The 23,670-nt window shown below is 40.8% G+C and overlaps 1 protein-coding gene across 1 annotated transcript in view; it reads right to left on the bottom strand.

Annotated features, from left to right (window-relative positions):
* Positions 1-1,525: 1,525 nt before the first annotated feature.
* The window catches only part of DEPTOR (DEP domain containing MTOR interacting protein), a 140,265-nt gene continuing 118,120 nt past the window's right edge, over positions 1,526-23,670 (bottom strand). The window contains exon 9 of the mRNA XM_079141723.1: positions 1,526-7,201. Coding sequence (XP_078997849.1) covers positions 7,073-7,201 — 129 coding nt within the window. The 3' untranslated portion in view covers positions 1,526-7,072. The remainder of the gene's footprint in view (positions 7,202-23,670) is intronic.

Raw genomic sequence — 23,670 nt, 5'->3', positions numbered from 1 at the left:
CACGTATATTTAAAAAGAACAAATAAAAATGTAAAAAAAAAAAAAAGAAAGTGATAGAATAGGCCCTTTTAAGGCACTCAAGTGAATGTAGAGTCACAAATTATTTGTTGGAGTTTCCTGAATATATTATACAAACTCTCAGTCATCCTTGTCTCAGTTGACACATGGAGTTGTAGGCTATAAAGTTTCAAGACATCCTGCATATAGTGAAGGCATACATCTAATAAGTTGGGGTGCAAACTTAGGTAATTCTGTGCTTTATGAGCTTGGCAGCACCTTAGAAACCTCAGTATCATTGACCACACAGACATTCATTTGACAAAAGAACATCAAACATTGGAGAAGATATTGATATACGCCACTTTCATATCTTGGGTCAATTTGGAAGCCAGTTCGTGTGACTTTGTAAAGTTGGACGTTCATGTTTCCTACAACTCAACAATTCCTTTATAAGAGGACACCTAAGAGAAGCACCTTCTATTGTTTGGAGGTGTCATGAAAATGTTGAAAGCAGCCCCGCTTATAGCGACAGCAATGGGAATTGCCCACATGCCCATCAACCGGAAACTAAAGAATTTGTGGCATGGAGTTTACTGAGTTGTGAAAAAGGAATGAAATACTATACACAAAAACCTGGAGAATAAAATGCAAATTGCAAATGACATAAAACTTGGTGCTCTTTGAGTAAATTTATTTTTTTAAAAAAGTCAAACAATTATTAAGAACAGAAAAAGCAAGAAAGATGGGAAACTCCATGTTCATCATTGTGTTTTTTCCTTGATTAAGGGAAAGTCGGGGACAGAAGTGGGAAGAAAACTACAATTAAATTATTAAAGTATTGTCAGTATTCTGGTTCTTGATTTGGATGGTGGTCTCTCGCATTAAGCCAGATATTTTAGCTGGGCACCATGGTGCACACCTGTAATCTTGGTGACTTGGGAGGCTGAGGCAGGAGGATTGTGAGTTCAAGGCCAGCCTCGGCAACTTAGTGAGGCCCTAAGCAACTCAATGAGACCCTGTCTCTAAATAAAACATAAAAAGGGTTAGGGATGTGGCTCAGTGGTTAAATGCCCTTGGTTCAATTCCCAGTAAACCCCTCCCCCAAAAAAAAGAAACAATTATTTTAACACCATGCTTTCTTATTCCCCCCATTTACAGAGAGAATAATTTTAAGAGATGGGCCCAAAGGTGACTCTTGAAGAATGAGCTGCATGCCTACCCACTTCATATTCCTAGTGCCTACATGCAGGGTCTCAGACCTAAGTCCTCAGTAAGGTTTCCTGAATGAGTGAATAAGTGAATAAGCAATGGAAAATTTGACATCCCTTTGGTTAACTCTGAGTGTAGTCTGAATAACCACTAACCCCCAAACTTTACATCCCCCTGAACACAGAATTATTTATTTCCTAATTCATTATAATCGGTTTTTAAAATGACAAGTACATGGTATTTTTCTACATAGAATGTTCTACAATACCCATCAATACTGACCTACATAGGAGAAAATTATTCTGAATCAAATATGGTACAGAAAAAAAACTTTTTAGTGCATTTTTTTTCCAGGCAAAAGACCTTCAGAAAACATCCATCATGAAGTAGGTTTACAAATGGTACTTTTGGCTATGTTAGAGAATTCGATATGAGTCCCATGTGTTTTCTCTGATAAGTAAGTAGTAGATCAGCTTATAAAGCAACCCTTTCTTTGTACAAAAATTGGCTGATTTGTTTTAAATGACAGGAAAGGCTGAAACCCTAAAGTCATTGTTTTAAAAATGTACTATTTATTTCATGCCATATGCCTGTTTTTATACAATAATTCCAAGTATTATACTACAATTTTAATTAGAGCAAATAAATCTCAACCCAATTTTAAAATAAAGATATATATTAAGTACATTTTTAATTCATTTAATAATACCATATGCTATATTTGATGATGAACTTCATTTTGGTAGAGAGCGCATTTGTGTTTTGGTATTGAAATAAGAAAGACACATCACACCTGAAAATCTGCCTTTACATGATTAAAACCAGGGTCCATGACAAATTTCAATGAGTAAAATCAAAATGTTCTAGAGTTATTCTGATCATTTATAATAAAAATGAAACAGGATTAATACTGACAGGAGAGAATAGCTGATCTCAACAATTTAAAACAGGTCTTTCTTTAAGACAGCAGATTATTTTCACGATACATTTGAAAGCAAACAGTATTTGGAACTGTAAGACTCCAAGGTGAACTTCCAGAAGTGACATTTTAAATATGATTTTCTGTCCCTATGGTATAGCCAGCTTTTACAAGTTGGTGTAAAGTCGGTCATACTAATCCACACACAGATGATGATCATCCCTAAATTAGCACCCATTTCTCAACTTATTGTCTTATTAATTTATACACTTATTTAACATGGATTACAAATAAAATCTCATACTCAACCCAAAAGATAGCTAGCTGCATTTCTCTCTATAACAAAACATGGCTTTCAAATTTACACACGTTGTGCTAATGAAGGAACAAAAATTACATTCCTTTCCATCACCAAAACATAAACTCATCGCACACACAAACACCTGAAAAATCAAAAGTGTTTCCAGGGAGCAAAGAAAGACATATCAGAGGCCCTCAGGTGTGAGTAAAACCTCACACAATACCCGTGCCCTTTGTGGGGAAGACACAGTTCAGACACACGCGGGAAACTAAAGCTCCTAGAAACACCTCTCTTTAAGATAATTTTTGGTGCTACATTTAGAATTTTTTTTTTTTTAATTTTAAAGCAGGAAAACTATGAAAATATCAGGTAGAATACTTATTTTTTTACTGATATGATTTAATAATTCAAGACAGATTAATTAAAATTGTATTTCCTTGCCTTCACAGACACATGACCTCTTTCCTTTGCTGAATACCCCCAAGCCAAAGGCCCATTTTGGCTATCCTCTCCTACAGAGCAGGACTGCAAAAACCCTCGGGCTGGAAGGAGGAGCGGCATTTGGCTTAAGCTCTCACCCAGCAAGCTTTGCAATGTGACCGCTCAGTTTCCTCGGTGATCAAATGAAGAGAGACTGAGCTGGGCTCCTCGTGGCCCCACAGAACACTGTTATTTTAGAATTTTCTGACTTCGAGGTTTTCACTAGAAACAGCTTTTATTCAATATTGCACTTCTACCCAGTCGTTGGCTAATTTTCGTCTGGATAGACAAAAGCTTTCAATAGCTAGGTTATCTTTTGGGATTTATTAAACAAATGGGAAGGGGGTCCCACCCTTGGTGGATTAAAAATGGCTGCAAATTCTTTGAAATTAACCCATCCAAAGGTGGCATCTAATTCCCCACCCCTTGATTCTGTACTAACTTTATGACTCCTTTTGGCTCACAAAATGGTATGGAAGTGAAACTATGTAACTTCTAAGCAAGTAGAAGAAAGGTCTTGCAGTATCTGTCCTCACCCTATTCAATCTCAGCCTGGGCTAGCTCTGGAGAATGGCCAGATGCAGTGGAATGGAGGCAATTTGGCCCACAGTCCCAGCCAACTATAAGACATATGCATGAGACCATCTGTGTTAGTCATCTTCCCATCAGTATAACAAAATACCTGAGATAATCAACATATAAAGAGAAAAGGTTATTGTAGCTTAGTTTAGGAGGTTCCAGGTCATCACATGACCCCACTGCTTTGGGGTCTGCGTCGAGGCAGGATATCATGGTAGGAGTACACAGTGAAGCAAAAGTGCTCAACTCATGGCTAGGAAGAAAAACAGGAAGGGCTGGGGTCTCACAGTTCCCTTCAAGGGCATACCTCCAATGACTTCCGGACCTTCTAGTAGGTTCCACCTCTCAAAGGTTCTACCATGTCCCAAATAGCATCAGGCTGGGGATCAAACCTTGAACACATGGAACTTCAGTGGTTTTCAAGATTCAAACTGCAGCAGGACCCAAGATCAAGCAGCCTCAACCAACTGCTCACTAACCACAAATGTGTGGGTGGACCACAAATGTGGAGCAGGAGTGGGACACATCAGCTTAATTCTGCCCACACTGACAGGCCATAGGGGTCGGAAGCAAATAAATGCTACAATTTGGGGGTAGGCTGTTGGGCAGCAATAGAGAGCTGGAACTCTACTCTGTGTCAGGAACTGTGTTAGGTAGAGGGATAGCCCCCTGGGTACCGAGACACATCCTTATTCTGCAGATGCTCGGAGTCTAGGTAGGGAGACAGGTCTGTGGCAGAGCAATTCCAAAGGAATGTCAAGGGTACTATGATGGGGTTGGGGTGGGACTTACTAAAGGTATGTAGGAATTCAGAGAAGAAGCATGAGTACCAGAATAGGGAACTGGAAAAGGCTTCTCAGAGGAGATAAGAGGTAAAGAGGTAGGTTGATAAGAAGAAATTTCTGTGTAAAGAAGGAAAAAGACGAACATTCTAAGGAAGAGAAACTGCACGTGCAAACCGTGAAGAGAGTGAGAGAAGGACCTGGGAAACGGGGGCATTCACTATACTTGGCGTACGAGGATCCTGGGGTGGGCGGAGGAGGGCTAACGTAAGGCTCTCAGGGCCTGAAGAGACCCTCTGGCATCTGACCTCTAAACGGAGGGTGATGAGAACCAAAGAAGGAAATCTGTTCTCTGTGCTGCCTCCCTCCTCAGCCTCCCTGGCAGGAGGAGGCAGTGTGGAATACAGGTGCTTCTCGAGTGCTCAGAGTGGCTCACAGGAAGTGGTAGGACCCAGGGTTCAAGACGGTGGGCCTTTAGGTAAAATGTAGAAGCAGCAGGCAAGAAGATGGCACTTTTTTAAAAAGGCCTTCTTTCTTCTCTTGTCAGTCAATGAAGACCTAGAGAAACGAAGCATCTAAGAGACTTCTTTAAAAGATGCTACAAAAAATGTTTTTAAAACCAGGTGGTGGGGCTAGGGAGATAGCTCAGTTGGTAGAGTTCTTGCATGTCAAGCGCAAGGGCCTGGGTTCAACCCTCAACACCACCAAAAAAAGAAAAATTAAAATTAAAAAGAAATAAAACCAGGTGGTATCCAACTACTATACATATAAAGCTCTAATTAAAAAATGGGGAAAAAAGGTAGTAAATTCTCATACTTACTAGTTGTGTGGTTCAGGCACATGACTAACCTCTTTACAAGTCAGTTTCCTCATATGTACAATGGGGATAATGCTGGTCTTGCAGGTCATTAAGGACAAATGCTGTAAAGTCCTAGCATGGCACCTGGCACATGAGTGCTCCCAATATAAGGTCCCTAAATGGGGAGAGTTTGGGGGGGGCAACACGGGCTTTAGTGTAAAACAGCCTTGTGTTTGAACTCAGGCTGTATTATGCAGTAGTTTCTGCAGCTGTTTGAATTTAGAGAACATCTTCATCTTGCTCACACTTAGTTTCCACATCTGAAAAACGTAGGTGATGATATCTACCTCAAAAGCCTATGATGAGGACCGACAGAAATCATATACAGCAAACGCCACAGCACAGCACCCGGCAGACAGTATAAACGCACACACGTGTGGAGGCAATTATCTTTCTCAAACGAAGATTGACAATATTAATGCCAGACATCCAATATTACTTCACAAAATCCTATCCTCTGACTACAGCTAGAAAAGTTGGATTACCAGGAAAATATATATATATATATATATATATATATATGTATAAAATCTTCAACAAGTTTCTCCCATCCACTGGTACCAATATATGGTGATAACCTATCACCAAGAAATGACTGAGGTACAACACTCTTATTTTGTTAGTGCATATTAAGAAAGCAATCTTATTGTTTAGAATTCATTATGGGAAATGATAAAAGAATTTGGCATTCCCAGACTCCCTCATTTGGCACTTTGAGGAATTTCCTCTACACACAAAGACCCAAGATGCACTCTTTCCTCAACCAAAAAGGAATTGTGCTTATGTACAACTAAGATGAAAAGTCCCTGCCCAGACGGCGATTTCAGTGAAAATAATTTCCCTCAATGAGCAGCATGTCATGTCCTTGGGATATGTTACACTAGAAAGCTAGTAACAATTTGGGCTAGAAAGCAATTCCGAGTTTCAAGTTTTATCATATAGAAGCAAGTTCTAGAATATTTACCTTAAAAGTGGACACTTGCAAAGTAAACTCTTGATTTTGAGCTTTACCTGTCTATGCACAAATTCCTTCTATTCACAGTCACTATATTTAGGATAAATTCTAGAAAATGGTTGTAGCTGATTTATAGAGCCAAATGATTTAGGCTCAGTAAGAGATGATAGAGGCCAATATTTATAATTATTATCTCCCTATCTACTTACCCACAGCACAACAAACTTTTTTTTTAAATCTAATTTCATAATTAACATTAAATTAAAAGTTGATATTGAAGGCAGGAATTAAGAAATTGTCATTTTATAATGGCTTTTAAGCAGTTAAATGCTTTAGAGCCTTTTTGGAAATGCTGGTTAACAGGTCATATTCCTATGGCTGTCACATTAATTTGAAGCTCAGTGAAATCTAGACCTGCTATTAAACAGTTCCCTGCTAATTTGGGTGAAATTTTTTGTTTGTTTGTTGTTCTTGTTTCTTGAGATGGGATCATGCTATGTTGCCCAGGCTGGCCTGGAACCCTTGGGCTCAAGCGATCCTCCTGCCTCAGCTTCCTTTGCAGCTGGAACTTCAGGTACACACTACTATGCCCAGCTTGAAAGTCCAATTAAAGTCTGGAACAATTAATGACTCCTAAAAGGGGAATTTTAGCATGTTGCTGTTTCAGGTAGAAAAACATTTCAACAACTTTCTGCAAACCAAGATAAAAAACAATGAGTGAGAACTACACCTAGAAATCTAGTAAGGCAATTCCATCCTGTAGGAAAACTCTAGTTCCCAAATGTTTTCTATACTGACTTTTTTTTTTTTTTAAAAAGATATGTTACCCGGTTCTTCCACATCCAAACAGTGTATGAAACTCAAGATGTGTATGCACAAAGAAAAATTTCCTATGTCCAAAGCCATCCGTCTGCATGAAGTGTTGCCATGGTGTTATTGTGTCACTCTCGTTGCCCTTGGGCCACTGAAGGCCTGGAGGCACAGCTGCTCAGCACTCTAACTCCTCCATGACTTCCATGACAATTGTCCGTGGGCCTGTCAGAATCAGATTGCTCACGGTCCGGTAGTCCACATGCAGCACGTTGAGCCCGTTGACGGAGACGACAAACTGACAGACCTAAAGGCAGGAAGAAGAGAAAGAACATCGGTCACAGCTGCAGGTTTCCCACAGGCCTATAATAAAGATAGTGTGCAGCCCTAACAGGTAAGTCATTCTTAAAATACCCATCCAAACCCACTGACCACTCCAATTCCACAATCTCCAAAAAGTCACACATTTTTCTGGCATCATGATGGAAAAAGCATGTATTTATTTATTTGTCTATTTATCTATTTATTAATTTCTCAATCGATCAATCAGTACTGAGGATTGAACCCAGGGGTACTCTACTACTGAGCTACAACACTAGACCTGCCCCCTTTTAAATTGAGACAGGGTCTCACTAAGTTGCCCAGGCAAACAATTTGCAGTCTTCCTGCCTGATTCTCCTGAGCTGCTGAAATTACAGGTGCGCACCAATAATGTACCTGGTGAGAAAACATTTACTTTAGGGTTTCACAAATTTGGGCTTACATCCTAACTCAGAACCTTATGAGTTTAAGCCAGGTATTGAAATTCTGACCTTTATTTTCTTCAATTCTAAAGTAGGGATATTACCTATCTCATAAGATTATTGTGAGAATTAAAGGAGGTAAAATATATAAAGCTTCTTCTACAGTGCTCCAAACCTATGGGGACACAATGCCTCTTACAGTCACGCATGGTGTTTGTTTATGGCTATAATTATTCACATGGACTCAGTAGACAAGGAGATCCTATGGTCCCATGTTTCCCTGAAGAGTTCTCTTTTACAAATATTGTGTCTACCTGATTATTAATTGTTCTTCCTTCCCTCTGTCAAGGGGTCCAAGTCATTTTTTCCAGTATTTGATATTAAACCCAGGGGCACTTTACCACTAAGCCACTTTCCCAATCCACACGCCCTACTTTTTATTTTTTAGAGATAAGGTGTCCCTAAATAGCCAAGGATGGCCTCAAACCTGCAATCCTCCTGCCTCAGCCTCCTGAGTCACTGGGATTACAGGCATGTGCCATCATACCTGGCTGAAGTGTACCAGTTGTAATGATAAATTCTACACATCTCCCTATTTCCTATCCTCATGAAAGTGGATGAGGCTAACAAAGGCTAACTTTCATGGTGAGTGGTAACCTGTGGCAGAAGAGGAAACCACAACATAATGAAAAGCAGCATTGATTCATGCATGCCCACTCTATATATCAATGAGTTTGGAAAGTCTGTGCTCATTTGTTATACCAGCAGTACTTATTATCATACTCAGTGTTGAAATGAACTCAATGACTAAATGCATAAATAAAACAGCACAATTAGGATTGCGTCTGAAGGCCTTCTTATTCCATATAAATTCTCTCTCCTCTTACTGGGCAAATAAGAAAATAGGAAGAAGGAAAAGACAGCAAGCAGGAGAAGGGATAGAAACAGGGGAGTAGGGAAGGAATGACTGGTTGAGGTGGACTAATTTACTGATGTTGCTGTCATCATCTCCCCTTAGTAGAACACCTGAGTAACTAACGTGTGCTTCTGCTCCCAACTGGTTACTGATTAATTGAGTGTTGAAGATTCAACCGAGGAATGTGGAAAATACAAAAACATTTTGAAACCACCATTTCCCTTTAGGTGTTTTCTGAGTGGGTGTTTTACTTAGTTTTTTCACTGCTGTGACCAAAGACCCGAGGAGAACAATTAGAGGAGGGAAGTTTATTTGGGGCTCGTGGTTTCAGAGATCTCTGTCCATAAATGACTGACTCCATTCCTCAGGCACAAGGTGAGACATGACATGGGGGAAGTGAGGTGGAGGAAAGAGGCTCAGGATATTCACCAGGAAGTAGAGAGCCCCATTCCACATGGCAAAATATACACCCAAAGGCGCCTCCTCCAGCCACACCCTATTAGCCCCAGCTACAACTCAGTTAATCCCTATTGGGGGATTGATCCACCAATTAGATTAAGACTCATAACCCAATCATTTCACCTCTAAACTTTCTTGTGTTGTCTTACCCATGAGCTTTGGGGGTGGGGGAGACACCTCACATCTAAACAATAGCAGTGGGTAATATCAATTTAAATTTAAACATTATATTAAGTCCCAAACAATCTACACCTACTACTTAGATACACCAAAATTGGAACATATTAGAAGGTCAGCTCTGCATCTGTGGAAAAGATGTGGGATTTGGAATCTGACAATATAGATTGAGGCCCCTGGCCTTAATCAAGACACTTCTCTTCTATATCTCATGATATGTATTAGTCAGGTTTTTTTGCTGCTGTGACTAAAAGATCTGACCAGAACAATTTTAGGAGAGGAAAAGTTTATTTATGGCCTCACAGTTTCAGAGGTCTCAATCCATAGACACCAGCCTCCATTTCTGAGGGTTCAAGGTGAGGCAAGACATCATGGCAGAAGAGGGTGACAGAGGGAACTAGCTCACGTCATGATCAGAAAGCAGAGAGAGAGAGGAACTCTACTCACCAGATACAAAACATCTACCCCATAGCCACGCCCCCAATGAACCACTTCCTCCGGCCACACCCCACCAGCCTTCAGTCACCTCTCAGTTAATCCCATCAGGGACCAATTCACTGATGAGGTTAATGCTATGCCCCAATAATTTCTCTTCCAAACCTTCTTGCATTGTCTCACACATGAGCTTTTGGAGGACACCTCACATCCAAATTATAACATGATATGGATATGTCTCATTTTTAAAAGTTAGGTAAACATGCCTATCCTCACAGGTTCAGATTAGAGAATGCATTTAAAACCTCTTCCTTAACACCAAGCCATACAATAGTGCTTGGTTCTAGTCATTTCTTTTCCTTTAAAACACTGACTTCCTTCAAGGTCACATACAAAACAGAACAGAAAGTGGAAGGGCATAAGCAGATTGTTTATTGACTCAGTAAACACCTGTTGTTTCATAAACCACAGGATTTTCCACACCCCAACCTGCACAAGGCCACCCCACAATCACTGTTTCTCCTGTTCCTTTTCCATCAGCCTTTCCTGGGGGATTCAGGGCATATCGTGTACAAAATCAGCAGTTCTCAACCATGGTCAAGGTCAGAGTCAAAATGGAGGTCATGCAGCAGGTCATAATCCATCCCCAAGTGGGCCACAATAACACCAGGACAATTTAGCTCTAATTTCACATAGGCATTAGCCTGGGCTTTGATTTTTTCTGTAGGGCAGACTCTCCAGCCAAAGAATGAGAGGAATTTCACCCCCTCTCAAACCAGAGAATTGGTCTTTAGACCTTGATTCTTCGTTCCTCTTTGTTTTGCCAAATAAGAAGGCAAGAGTTTCCAGGAAGCCCAAGCTCCAGCTCACCCTTCACAGGTTCCCAGAGATGAAATGTGTCTCTGCATCCTGCAGGGTCACATTCAGAATGAGTCTTCACCACAACTGGGTTTTGTCTATAATTTGTTTTAATTGACCAACAATAAAAAATTAGGAATTCTTCATATAAAAATCCAGGGGACCTCCTCTCTGGGACAAAGTGAAGACCTAATCACACCAGGCCTGGATGGCTACTGGGCAGGGGCTGAGTAGAGGTGGCCCCTTCTCAACATGGCGCATGCCACCCTGTCATTGGCCATGTCCCTTCTACTTCCTGACTTCCTCACACGTAGCTGATGGGTATTTGAGTTTGAAGTCCCCGATCTGGAACCAGCAGGGGGAAGAAGCTGAAGAGACAGAGGCTTGAAGCTTCAAGAACTGAAGCCTCAGATGATGAGGAGAAGTGAAATGTGGTGGATCCACAGTGGAATATGATTCAGCCATAAAGTGGAACACACCCCGTGCTGCAAGACAGATGAGCCTTGAAGACTTGTGAAGTGAAAGACGCCAGTCACAACAGCCCGTACCTCATGGCCTGAGAGCCACCTGTAGGAACTGTTGAGGATGGCTGAGTTCCAATGGTTGCGGAGGGCTGGGAGCAGGGGTAGGGCATGGCAGTGATCACAAATGGATAAGGGGTTTCTTCTAAAACCAGATTGTGGTGATGGCTGAATAACTCTGTGATACTCCGGCCTGCTGAAGTGTTCACTTTTCATGGGTAAATTGTATGGCACGTGAAAATGTTTCAGTCAGCTTTTTCACTGCTGTGACTAAATGACCCAACCAGTACAACTGTAAAGGAGGAAGGATTTATTTGAGGGCTCACGGTTTCATAGGTCCTAGTTCATAGAAGGCAGGCTGCATTCCTCAGGGCCCGAGGTGAGGCTGAACCTCATGGCAAGAGTGGGTGGCAGAGGGAAACAGCTCACATCATCAGGAAGTAGAGAGACCCCACTCTCCAGATACAAAATATATACCCATAGCCACGCCCCAATTCCCACCTCCTCCAGCCACACCCTACCTCTTCAATCAATCCCATCAGAAATGGGTTAAGACCCTCACAACCCAATCATTTCTCCTCTGAACCTTCCTGCATTGTCTCACATGTGAGCTTCTGGGGGACACCTCACATCCAAACCATAACAAATGACAGCTTAACAAGATTTTTAGTTGAAAAACAAAATGAAACAAACAAAACTGAAGGAAGAAAGGCCTGAGGGCAGCCGTAAGAAGATCTTGGCAGACTGAGGAGAGAGGCTGCAGGTGGACTTCAAAGATGGGCCTTGTGCACTTCCTGACTGTGAGAACCTCAGAGCGTTGGATGGTAAAAGGCTTTGACTTGGGAGCTGTGCCCTGTGCCCTGGTGTTCAGCAGTGGGAAAGGAGAAGCCAGTAAGGCCAGCTGGGAAGGATCAGTGGCACCCGGGACAGTGGTGAAGTACTGGAATGAGGACTGGAGTGGGAGTAGGGGAACCTGTGATCCCAAAAGGGAAAAGCCTGGGCAAGGAGCCCCCCATAGCTGATGTGGACTTCGTAAATTGTGGTGAGTGGTGACTTGAACTGAATTTAATTTTAGGCAAATAAAAAAAGAGAGGATCATTTCTTGCTTGGGGTTTGTATGCATGTGCACATACAGACACATTTCTCAAATACCTAGGGATGTGACTTGTTTGTTTTCTTATAAAATAAGGCTGGGCATTAAGACATTTTCACTCCCTTGCACAGTAATAGGGGCAAGAGGGTGTTAGAGCAAATGCCCTGTGAATAGCTCATGCCCCATAATCTTCCTTACCTAGGCCGACACCGGGGTACACCTCTGGGAGCGTAAGAGTCAAGTGAAGACCTCTGCCGCAGAGGAAAAAAGCTAAGACTTCTTAAACCAACTTGGGTGTGAAGAACTTAAAAACAAAAAAGATTTAACCACCAGAGTCTTTGCTTTCATGAAGTTCACAATTTAGTTTGAGAAGTACAGTATCACAGGTAGCGACTTTTTAGTAAAGTCCGTCATTGACTGAAAATCTACTCTTTGGGAATATAGCTCGGTGGTAGAATAATTGCCTAGTATGCATGAGGCCCTGGGTTCAATCCTCCCAGCACCACACACACACACACACACACACACACACACACACACACAGAGAGAGAAAGAGAGAGAGAGACAGAGAGAGAGAGAGAGAGAGAGAGGAAAACCTATTGTTTTCCAAGCACCAATTCAGGCTCTTTAAATACTTAATAAAAAATCCTCCTGGCTAGGTGCAGTGATGCACACCTATTATAATCTCAATGGATCTGAAGGCTGAGGCAGGAAGATCACAGGAGGTTCGAAACCATCCTCAGCAATTTATCGAGGCCCTAAGCAACTTGGCAAGACATCCCTGTCCCTCAAAATAAAAAGGACTGAAGATGTGGTTCAGTGGTTGAGTGCCCCTGGGTTCAATCCCTTGTACAAAAAAAAAAAAAAGAAAAAAAGAAAATCCTCCTCCTAACAGCCAAGTGGTGACATGAATTAGGTTTTGGCCAGTCACCAGTTGTCATTCTCCAAAAATTAGCTTGATATCTTTTTCAGAGATCACCTTCCCTCTGCCATGGGCAATATGGATAGGAATGCCAACAGAGGTGCCCTGCCATCTCCCCGATTCATGGAATCACCTGACCCAATTACACTCACTCTCTTCAGAGCATTGACTCTGGATGTGAGTAACACTAGAGAGAAATTTCGTTTTCACTGGTCCTAAGGTCTCTGTCTTCCCTGGTTCCTGTCTCTTATCACCTATGGTTCTCTAGACTTGCCTTTGATTGATATCCTTCTAATCAGTTCATTTTCTGCCTTATCAAAGCTGGTTTCTCTCCTTGGCAACCCACGGTTCCCAGTACAATTCTTAGGAACAAATTGAATATCAGGGAGGTCAAGTTACTTGCACAGGTCACACAGCTAAGTGCCACATCTGGAATTTGAACTCCGAATGAAATCCACAGCCTTACACTGATACAAATTTATGAAGCGCAATACCTATGTGTGAATTCTGAGGAACGCAGAGAATCGTGGGAGACAGGTATTTTCTCTCTTTAACTGTTAGACGGTCATAGGTCCACTCGAATCTCTTATAATATTGATGTTTAGGCTCTTCCAACTTCTTAAGGTTTTTATTCAATTAAGACTGGGTTGCTGTTTGTGTCAGGTGTCATCCTCAACAATATGTAAACTTAGACACTTATTTCAAAATTTTCCTTAAGTGAAGAAAAAAAAGCTTCAAAACCTTTATCATGCTTATATTCAAGGTAGTATTTTTAGAGTTAAGCTTTAGGAAAGACGTCATCTCTCCCTAAGTGTTCTCAACACTGTGGTTCCTGCAGTTCCAATGTCCTGTTACTAAAAATGTACAAAATGATCTGGAACTGCGGTATAACAGTGTGAGGTGTTCAGTCATAATGGACTTTCAATTAGCCTCCATGGTACACCATGTTTTGCAAATCAACACACGTTATGAGTAACCACAGGAAGTACATAGCCTGGGGGGAAACGACTTCTCTGTATTAAAAAGCACACAGTCATGAATACAGAGAATAGGTGACTGTCTCTGAAGGGGCCCACCTGAGGAACATACTACCTGCTACGTAGGCTGGAGGGCTTAGATGAGAACTCAGGTGAGGTCAGAACACTTTTCCTTATAATCATCTTTATTATATCTATTTTCAAAAATTGGGCTGCGATTCTCTCATTTCCCCAGTTCTCAGAAAAGTGATCAATCATGAGTTTGTGTAGCTGTTCTGTAACCCATCTCCCAGGAGGAGGTAGTACCTTAACCTTTTGTGTGTGTGTGTGTGTGTGTGTGTGTGTGTGTGTGTGTGTTGTAGAGGATTGAGCCCAGGGCTTCACGCATGCTAGGCGAGTGCACTGAGTTATATCCCGAGCCATTTTTATTTTTCATTTTGAGACAGGATCTCACTAAATTGCTCAGACTGGCTTCAAACTTGGGATCCTCCTGCTTCAGCTTTTAGAATAGCCGGGATTACAGGTGTTTGCCACCACTCCCAGAAAAGTCTAGTCTCCAGTCCCTCCCTGCTAACTTTCAAATGAAGAGACATGGAACATGTTATCATTAATGAAAAGAAGAACAACACCTTCATCTGTCATAGTAAGCTTAGGAAAGAAATGTCTCTGAACAAGCAGGCAGTGGAGAAAGGTTCTAAGAATTGAGTGGGCCTTGTAAGAGTTAACAGGAAGAGGGAGGCAGGACTCAGCACATTCTAGGGTGTGATCAGGTTGGAACAAATACCTAGGCAGAACTCCAGCCTTCCTCCTGATAGGAAGCCAAATCAACTAAATAATCTTGCCTCTAATTCCTCTCCCTGCACCAGTCCTGGCAGATGGATGATAACCCTCTGGACAGACCGAGGGCCCAAGGGATTGTGCAACTGCACATTTGTTCTTAAGTGGCTGAAGTCCCACAATTACTCAACTGATTCATCCAAAATGGGAGGGAGGCTGGGGAGAAACACAGCACCTACCATTATGTGAATGTCTTCTCACTGCCCTGGAAATCCACATTCATCCAGAATACTGCACCCTGCCATTGCTGTGTTCATATGAATGCACTTTGACTTGTCTCTGCCTCTTTTTTTTTTTTTTTCCTCTTTCTGATCTTGAAAGGATTAAAGGGTGAAGCTGCTTCAGACTTCCTCTGAAGATTACAGAAAACATTTACTGAGATAGAGACAGATAAAGTTTTGGAGACAAAATCAGAAGGAGAAGAAAGATAAAAGAGACAGAAATAGATGTAGAAAATAATCAGGAAGAGCTGGTTCCTAGTTAGTGGGGTGGGGAATCCTGTCCAGCTAAATGATACAGAAAGCAGGAACCAGATGCCAGATAGCAAACCTAAATTCTCAATCAAGTAGAATGCTCTGTTGTGCTCTAGAGATCATCCTGATCAAGTTCCCATCGAAAGTGGAACCCTGTTCAGTCAGTCCCTGCCAATCATCCAGCCAATCTTCTCTTGAACACTTCTTAGGTCAGGAAATGCAGAAATTAATGAGGAAGCCTTTGGGAAGTTGGGGGCAGTTACATGGTAGATGTTTCAGCTCCATATGCAGTCGACATTATCTAGGTCATTTTTAATGCTAATTGCTTAAGCAAAAAGCACACTCAGAATATAAAAGTCTGGCTTGCAAACTGTAGTGCAAATACAAGTCACTTTGGGGAGCTTTCTCAAGTGGGGACTCTCAGGTCTCACCTAAGACCTAACCAAATCAGACTCTCCAGGGGTGTGCTCCAAGAATTCCCACTTTCATTGAGCAAATCAGGCGATTCTGATACAGTACTGTACTGAGAAACAATGCTGTGAAGTATATAGTCAGAATTTCTCCAACATAGATAGTTTAAATGCTCATCCCATACCTGTTAGTATTATCAGAGTGTATTCTTTGACGATGAGAATCAATAGCTTCATACAAGAGAAAGGATGACATTTCAATTTTTAATTGCTTAAAGCAAAGTTTGCTAACTCTTTAGACTTCAAAGCTAATAATAATGTATAACATGCCAAAGATTAGAGCTACAATCAGAGGTAACATCCAAGTTGCCCAAAACACAACAAGGAAAGTAAAACATACTGTCATGTTAGTCCACACATACCTTTAATGCCATTTATGAGTCAACTATTTCTCAAATATTGATGTCACAAATTAATGCCATGGTCACGTCTACTGAGAATAAAGTTTGAGACTTTTGAAGGCTAAAACATTAAAAAGAAAAGAAGGCTGAAGGTAAACCAGAGCAAAGAAAGTCATGGGTACAATAATTGAAAACTTGAAATTTAGTGTTCAGAAAGAAAAACAAAAGTTATATTTTGATTGTTCTTATTTCCTTCTTCTTCGCTCCGTCATACATGTGGTTGTCCTAATAGGATACTGAATAACGCAAAAGCAACGGCATATGCAATTCCCTAAAGCACTATCTTCTTACAGAAGTTTTGTTATCTCTCCTCTCTCATGCACACTTCTGAAAGCCCAGCCATTTGGTCCATGTCTTAGTCTGTCTGGGATATGAAAACAAGGACCATAAACTGGGTAGCTTACAAATAACAAATATATATTTCTCCCATTTCTGGAGAGCAGGAAGTCTAAGATCATCGTGCCAACAGAAGAGATGCTTGGGGAGGGCCAACGATTTCCTCCAGATGATGCCTTCCCATCCTCAGATCAGAAGGGGTGAGGGCACTCTTTCAGGAGACTTTGTAAGTTCATTCACGATGGCTCTACTCCCATGACCTTTCCCAAAGGTCCTGCCTCCTAATACCATTACCTTGGGGGCTAGGATTTCAACATGTGAATATGTGAATTTGGGGAGACACAAATATTCAGACCACAGCAGTCCTTACCCCAGACTACTTCTTAGGTCACAACTTGCCCGTCAGCACAGACAGTGCTGTAATAGCTAAGAACACATAACCTTCTTCCAAAGTTTTTTTTTTTTTTTTTTTTTGGTATACTTGGGATTGAACTCAGGGGCACTTAATCACTGAGCCACATTCCAGGCCCATTTATATATATATACATATTGTTTGAGACAGGTTCTCCCTAAATTGCTGAGGGTGGCTTTAAACTTGTGATCCTCCTGCCTCAGCCTCCAGAGCCACTGGGATTACAGGCATGCGCTACAGTGCCCAGCCTTCTTCCAAAGTTCGTGACATGGGTAATTTCATTTAAAATTCTCCACATACCATATGATTCTTATCCTTAAGTCTATTGACATGATGGATTACATTTATTGATTTACAGATGTTGAACCAACCTTGCATTCCTGGGATGAACCCCACTTGATCGTGGGGCACAATTTTCTTAATATGTTTTTGGATATGGTTTGCCAGTATTTTGTTAAGGATCTTTCATCTATATTCATCAATGATATTGGTCTAAAATTTTCTTTCCTTGATGTGTCTTGGACTGGTTTTGGTGTGAGGGTGATATTAGCTTCATAGAATGAGTCTGGTAGGGTTCCCTCCTTTTCTATTTCCTGGAATACTTTGAGAAGTATTGGAATGAGTTCTTCTTTGAAGGTCTTGTAGAACTCTGCTGAGAATCCATCTGGTCCTGGGATTTTCTTGGATGGTAGGCTTTTGATGGCTTCTTCTATTTCTTGCTTGATATTGATCTGTTTAAATTGTATATGCCCTCCTGGTCCAGTTTGGGAGGAACATATGTCTCTAGAAATTTGTCAATGTCTTCAGTATTTTCTATTTTGTTGGGATATAGATTTTCAAAGTAGCTTCTCATTATGTTTTGTATTTCAGTGGTGTCTGTTGTGATATTTCCTTTTTCATCACAAATTTTAGTAATTGGAGTTTTCTCTCTCCTTCTCTTTGTTAGTGTGGCTAAGGGTTTGTCTATTTTGTTTACTTTTTCAAAGAACCAACTTTTGGTTTTGTCAATTTTTTGAATTGTTTCTTTTGTTTCAATTTCATTGATTTCAGCTCTGATTTTAATTATCACATACCCTCTGAGGCAGGTAATTGTTTTTATTCCCATTTTACAATGGAAGTTTAAGTTACTTAATCGGCCCAGGTTTATACAGCTACAAGTGGTGAAGCCAGGATTCTGACCTTGAACTTGCAGACTTACACCTTAGACTACCCTGCTTCCTGCATCCAGATAACCACCTCCCCTAAAACTGGCACTAATACCCTACAAATGAACAACCTGACCTGGTGTCTAAGTACCTCTTACACATAATGAATTCCTCAAGAGTGCAGCATTTGCTTTTTCCTTCTACCATCCCTGAAAATGGAATAATGCTCACTTCATGGTCATCATTACCACCACCACCATCCTTATACAGGGAAGAAAATAAGAATAGGAAGGGGACGTTTTTGTTCTTTTAAGAATAACTCTCATGCCTATAATCCCAGTGGTTCAGGAGGCTGAGACAGGAGGATCACAAGTTCAAGGTCAGCCTCGGCAACTTAGGGAGGCACTGAGCAACTTAGTAAGACCCTGTCTCAAAATAAAAATAAAAAGGGCTGGGGATGTGGCTCTGTGTAAGTGTCCTTGGGTTCAATTCTTGATATCCAAAAAGAAAGAAAAAGAATAACTTAGGCAAATCTAGGCCAGATTCAGCAGGGGTACATGCCATCTAATCTCCACAAACAGTTCATATAACCATGTTTCCTCACAACCTAAAGAAAGAAGAGGAAGGTCCTGCTCACTATTGGTAGCTCTTCTCCTCTGACAGAACGAGCAGGATGCAATAATGAGGTGAAGATTAATGACTCCTGGATGAAGAGTTTAAAAATTCCAGAGGAAAATAGGGGGTATAATCACCCTTGGTGGCAAGGCTGCATATAATTCAGCCAGCAAGCTCCCTAAACCACATCATTTGTCATAGCAATTGATTATATTACCTAATCTCTGCCTTTAAGCAGCATTACCAATTCCACTCACAATCCTTTTTTGTGGTCGCAATCACCGCTTCATAATAGAAACAGAAGAGCAGAAGATTAAATATACCATCTGTCCTCTGTAGGTGGATGAGAAATTGGGTATATAACATGATCAGCACAGCATAAGATGTCACCATGCTTGATAATAAACACCCTTTATGTGCCTATAAATTTGGTTTATTCTCAGCAAAAATCAATTTCCCAAAAAGTTTATTCCCTCTCCTTCCTTCCTCACTCTCCAATGATTCCCCAAGAAAAGTAGCACAGGAAAGGAGTCAGGAGATAAATTTGAATCTCAACTGTGCACACAATAAGCTGAGTCACAGAGCACGCTACTGCATTTCTCTAGGTATTAGTTCTCCACTGATAAAATTAGGGAAAAAAGAAAACATTTTTAGAAACTTTATAAAGTACATGTTAGCCCTAAGTTCTATGTGGAAAAAAAAAATTCTACTTAGTGATTGAACAACATGTTTACTATTAACAATACCTTTAGTTTACTAAATACTTATGTGCCAAGAACTAGGCCAGGCATTTGTTTCTCTTAAATTTGTAAAGGAAATGTTATTCTTAGATATGTAAACTGAAGTTTAGAGCAATACAAATGGAAGAACATGAGATCAGAGTCTCTCTCACATAATGTGTTTTAGGTTTATAAACAAACAAAGTAAAGACATTACAAAACTCTCTTAAGACAGTGTGGTGTTGTTATAGGCAGAAAGAATGTAACAGGATTAAAAGTCTAGAAACTGACCCCCATACATGTGCATTTGACTGATGACAAAAGCAGCACTGTAGAAAAGATAATTATTTTACAGTGATCAAATGTTCAAACCTTTATCAGGAAGATTAAAAAGAAACTGAAAACACATATGCACCCAACAAAAAAGTCTCATAATACATAAGGTAAAATTCACAGAATTCAAGGGACATATGGGGAGTTAAATAAAACAGTTGAGACTATTTTGTCCCACTTTAAATAAAGGATAGAGACATTATGCAGGTCAACACAGACATATGTAATACCTATATTATATGTATAGCCTATGATCAGCAATGCTACTCCTATATTGTACACAATACTATGCTTATGGTATAATTTATAAAGACTTTGAAAATACGTAACCAATCCATAATTTAGAATTCCTTGGTAGTGATTATACTAGCAGTTCACTTTGTAATAACTGGAGATGTACATAAATAATTTGTACATTTTTACATAGCTCAATAAAATTTTTGTTTTAACTCCCACCTTTATAATTTACTAGTTTTATGACCTTGGGCAAACTGAAAACTCTTGAGTTATACTTTACTCATTTGTAAAATAAGGATCAAGTTTATTAATAGGATCAAATCTGATTAAGTACTAATCTCAGTGTTTAATACCACTAAATATTAAATAAACATTGGCTTTCCTCTTTTATTCCCCTTCCTATGCAATTCTTCTTCCCCCAAATAGCCTAGTGAATGCAGACTGTTGAAGGCCAGGCTTCCTTACTTAGGAAAGTCAATTTGGATTCTAGTTTGGGAAATGCAAACTTGTCCAGTGATGGTGTTATTCATTCAGATGAAAAAGTTTCAAAAACTGAAAACAGAATTTGCTCTAATCTAAGAGAACTCTACAAAGACAGAGAATCTAGACACCACTGTAAACCATTAGTATAACTGGAAAGTAAACAGAGCAGGCCATGAAGGAATCTGTGGAATCTGTAGTCCTGTCCCTAAGGTATTCACATTAACCAAGCTGTTTCAGAGCCAAAACAGTTGTACAGCGTAATTAGACTTGAAGGTGGCCTTTCATCAAAATATTAGAGATGTAAACCAGGTCAAGATTGGCTAGTAAGTAGGAATTCATTACATCAATGGAATGTTTTATGTTTATAAAAACATTTACACTCATCAAGGACAGGACTTAGAATTTTCAGATGCTGCTGTTGTAAGTAAGTTGTGCATTTGTGTCTGCTGCAGAACAGCCAGGACAGCAGAACACTGTTTGTAGGGGAAAAAGTAGGGGAAAAAAAAAAAAAAAAAGGAAGAAAACTCACAGCTGTATCTTCAGCCCCATAAATCTCTCCTCCAAGGATGCAAGTGGCTGGAGTGATAGCTGTGGGAGGAGCCCAGGTCCAGCTCTTGGACAGGCATAGGATTCTCTCCCCAGGGAATTAATCTTTCTCTAAACCTCATGCATTTGAAGCATCCTATCTGCCTATGTGGTGTCCCCAAAGAACAGACCGCACAATTAGTCTTGAAGGAAAGCCAACTGTTTGTAAGAGTGACTATCTTTCACAATAAAACAATAATGACAGTAACACAGAGCAGCACAAAAGCATTTCTGTTTCAAATTGAGAAATTCAATTTGGCCCTACACAGAATCTAACCCGTCTGCACCCATCAACCACTGGTGTGTGTCAGATTCAAGCCTACCCTCGGTGCACTCTGCCCAGCTGGGTAAATCAACTCCAGGGGGACTGTGGTGCACCCAAAGGAGGGACAAAGGGTGGGGAACACTGGCTCAGTTCATGGAACTTGACTCTCAAAGTTAAGACAAAAAAAATTTGTTTTCCTGGGATTCTCTCTAGAGATATAGATTGGGCCCAATGGTCGATCTGTGACCCATGCGGATGGCTCATGTCAGCTTCCCACGAACAGCCCAGCTGTTCCAGGATCACTGGCAAGGTCGCTTGCACTCCGGGAACACAGTATATTCCCAATGTGGCACTTTCCCAAAGCTGTAAGAAATGTCCCGTCACTGAAAAGAACAACGTATGCCAGTTACAGCCACAAGATTCTGTGGACTTTCTCTCCCACTAAAGGGAAGGAACCTGTCACCTGAGGGTCAAATCTCACTCTTACACTCCTAAGCTGCTGTTAGTCAGCTTTTGCATCACTACGACTGAAACACATGACAAGAACAATTCAGAGAGGAAAAGTTTATCTGGCTTATGGTTTCAGAGGTTCAGCCATGGTTAACTGTCTCCATAGCTCTAGGCCCCAAGTGAGGTAGAACATCATGGCAGAAGGGCATGTGGAGGAAAACAGTTCAGGACACAACCAGGGAGCAGAAAGAGTGAGCTCCACTCTCCAGGGACAAAATATAAACCCCACAAGGTGCCCAGGCACACCCCCAGTGACCTACTTACTGCAGTCACACCCTACCTGCCTGCAGTTACCACCCAGTTAATTCATATCAGCAGATGAATCCTCTAACCAGGTTACACCTCATAATATAATTGTCTCACCTTTGAAAATTCTTGCATTGTTCCACATATGAGCTTCTGGGGGATGTCACGTATCTAAACTATAACAGCCACCAAGAAATTGGCTTACTCTGCATACAGAAAGCTCCTCAGAACTTCCCGCAATACTAGTGGCTGGGGGGAGAGGTTCCAACAGCAGGACACACATCCTCAACACATGTCAACTGGCATACAAGGCTCCACAAGGACAGCCTTCCTCCCTGATCCCAAATTCCTTTCTCCATAAGAATCTTTTACCCAATTATCTGTTTCGCTTTAAAATGATTATTATTAACTATCCTAACAACCAGAAATTATTATACTTTTTCCCCTAGATTATGCTAAAAATGCAAAGTTAACATACTAAAGATTTTTAAAGATTGACTCTTAACCAAGATACCAAAATATTAAGGTTATTCATCAGGCAATTAATTGCATAATAACTTTGCTCTCATAAGCACAAGGCATTTTTCATACATTATTTCATCCATATGGGATGGTCTATAGCTTGTTGGTGACATGATCTAACCTTTAAGGGTGAGTCAACATTTCTCATTTTCCTATTCTTACTCTGATATGGGTCAAGAAAAAAAGTGTGTGTGTGTGTGCACATGTGCACATATGCATGAGCATTGCAGATACATGCAAAGATGTCACCACATAGTAATATTTTGGTGGGAAAAACAAAAGAATTAAAATAGTATTGGTCACAGGGTACAGTTTTCTGGGGATGTGGTGAGATCTGGACTAAGCATCCTTACACATCCTTTTCTGGAAGCCCCCAGAGGAAGGAGCCAAGCTGGTTTCTGCTCTAGAACCCCTTCCTTATTCCACCACTACATGGCTATAATTAGGACCAAGAAGCTGGCGCACTTCAGGACTATCTCAGTTCAAGAACTCGTACTTAGGGTTCAAGAGAGTGTTCCATGCTGACTTGGAGACAGATTAAGAGTAAAGCCTTGTCTAGTATTGAAAAGTAGGAGTAGGACAGTGTGTCATCTGAGTCATATCATTCTTAGAAGCCTTGGACACCAGTCACAGAGAACTGTATAAATTTGGGGAATGAAGTTCCTCCACATCTCTATTCCTAGAGGACACCTAACCTCTGGCAGAGTGGGTAAGGGAAGACGGAGAAACTGAGGACCGTGAAAGTAGGATCATTTCAACACATTTGAAGGGCACTAGGATCTGATGGGGAAATCATGAGCTCTGGAGCCAGACAGACCTAGGCTATTTTGGCTTCTGGCTCTCACACTCAGTTGCACAACCCAGGCTGTGACTCAAACTCTTTCAGCCTCAACAATAATATACAATTAATATTCAGCCCACAGGGTTGTGAGAAAGAGTAAAGGAGACAAGACTCATTAAGCAACTAGCACGGTAACCAGCACAATGAACAACAAAAAGTGGTCCTTTCCTTCCTCCATCCCTGTAGAATCCACCAGACACTAAGTTACATAAGTGCTGTACCCTCTAGGCTCATTCCCAGGTCTA

This window comes from Sciurus vulgaris (genome assembly GCF_902686455.1).
Source record: "Sciurus vulgaris genome assembly, chromosome: 1".
Taxonomy (NCBI): domain Eukaryota; kingdom Metazoa; phylum Chordata; class Mammalia; order Rodentia; family Sciuridae; genus Sciurus; species Sciurus vulgaris.
This window is presented reverse-complemented; position numbering and strand designations above follow the sequence as displayed.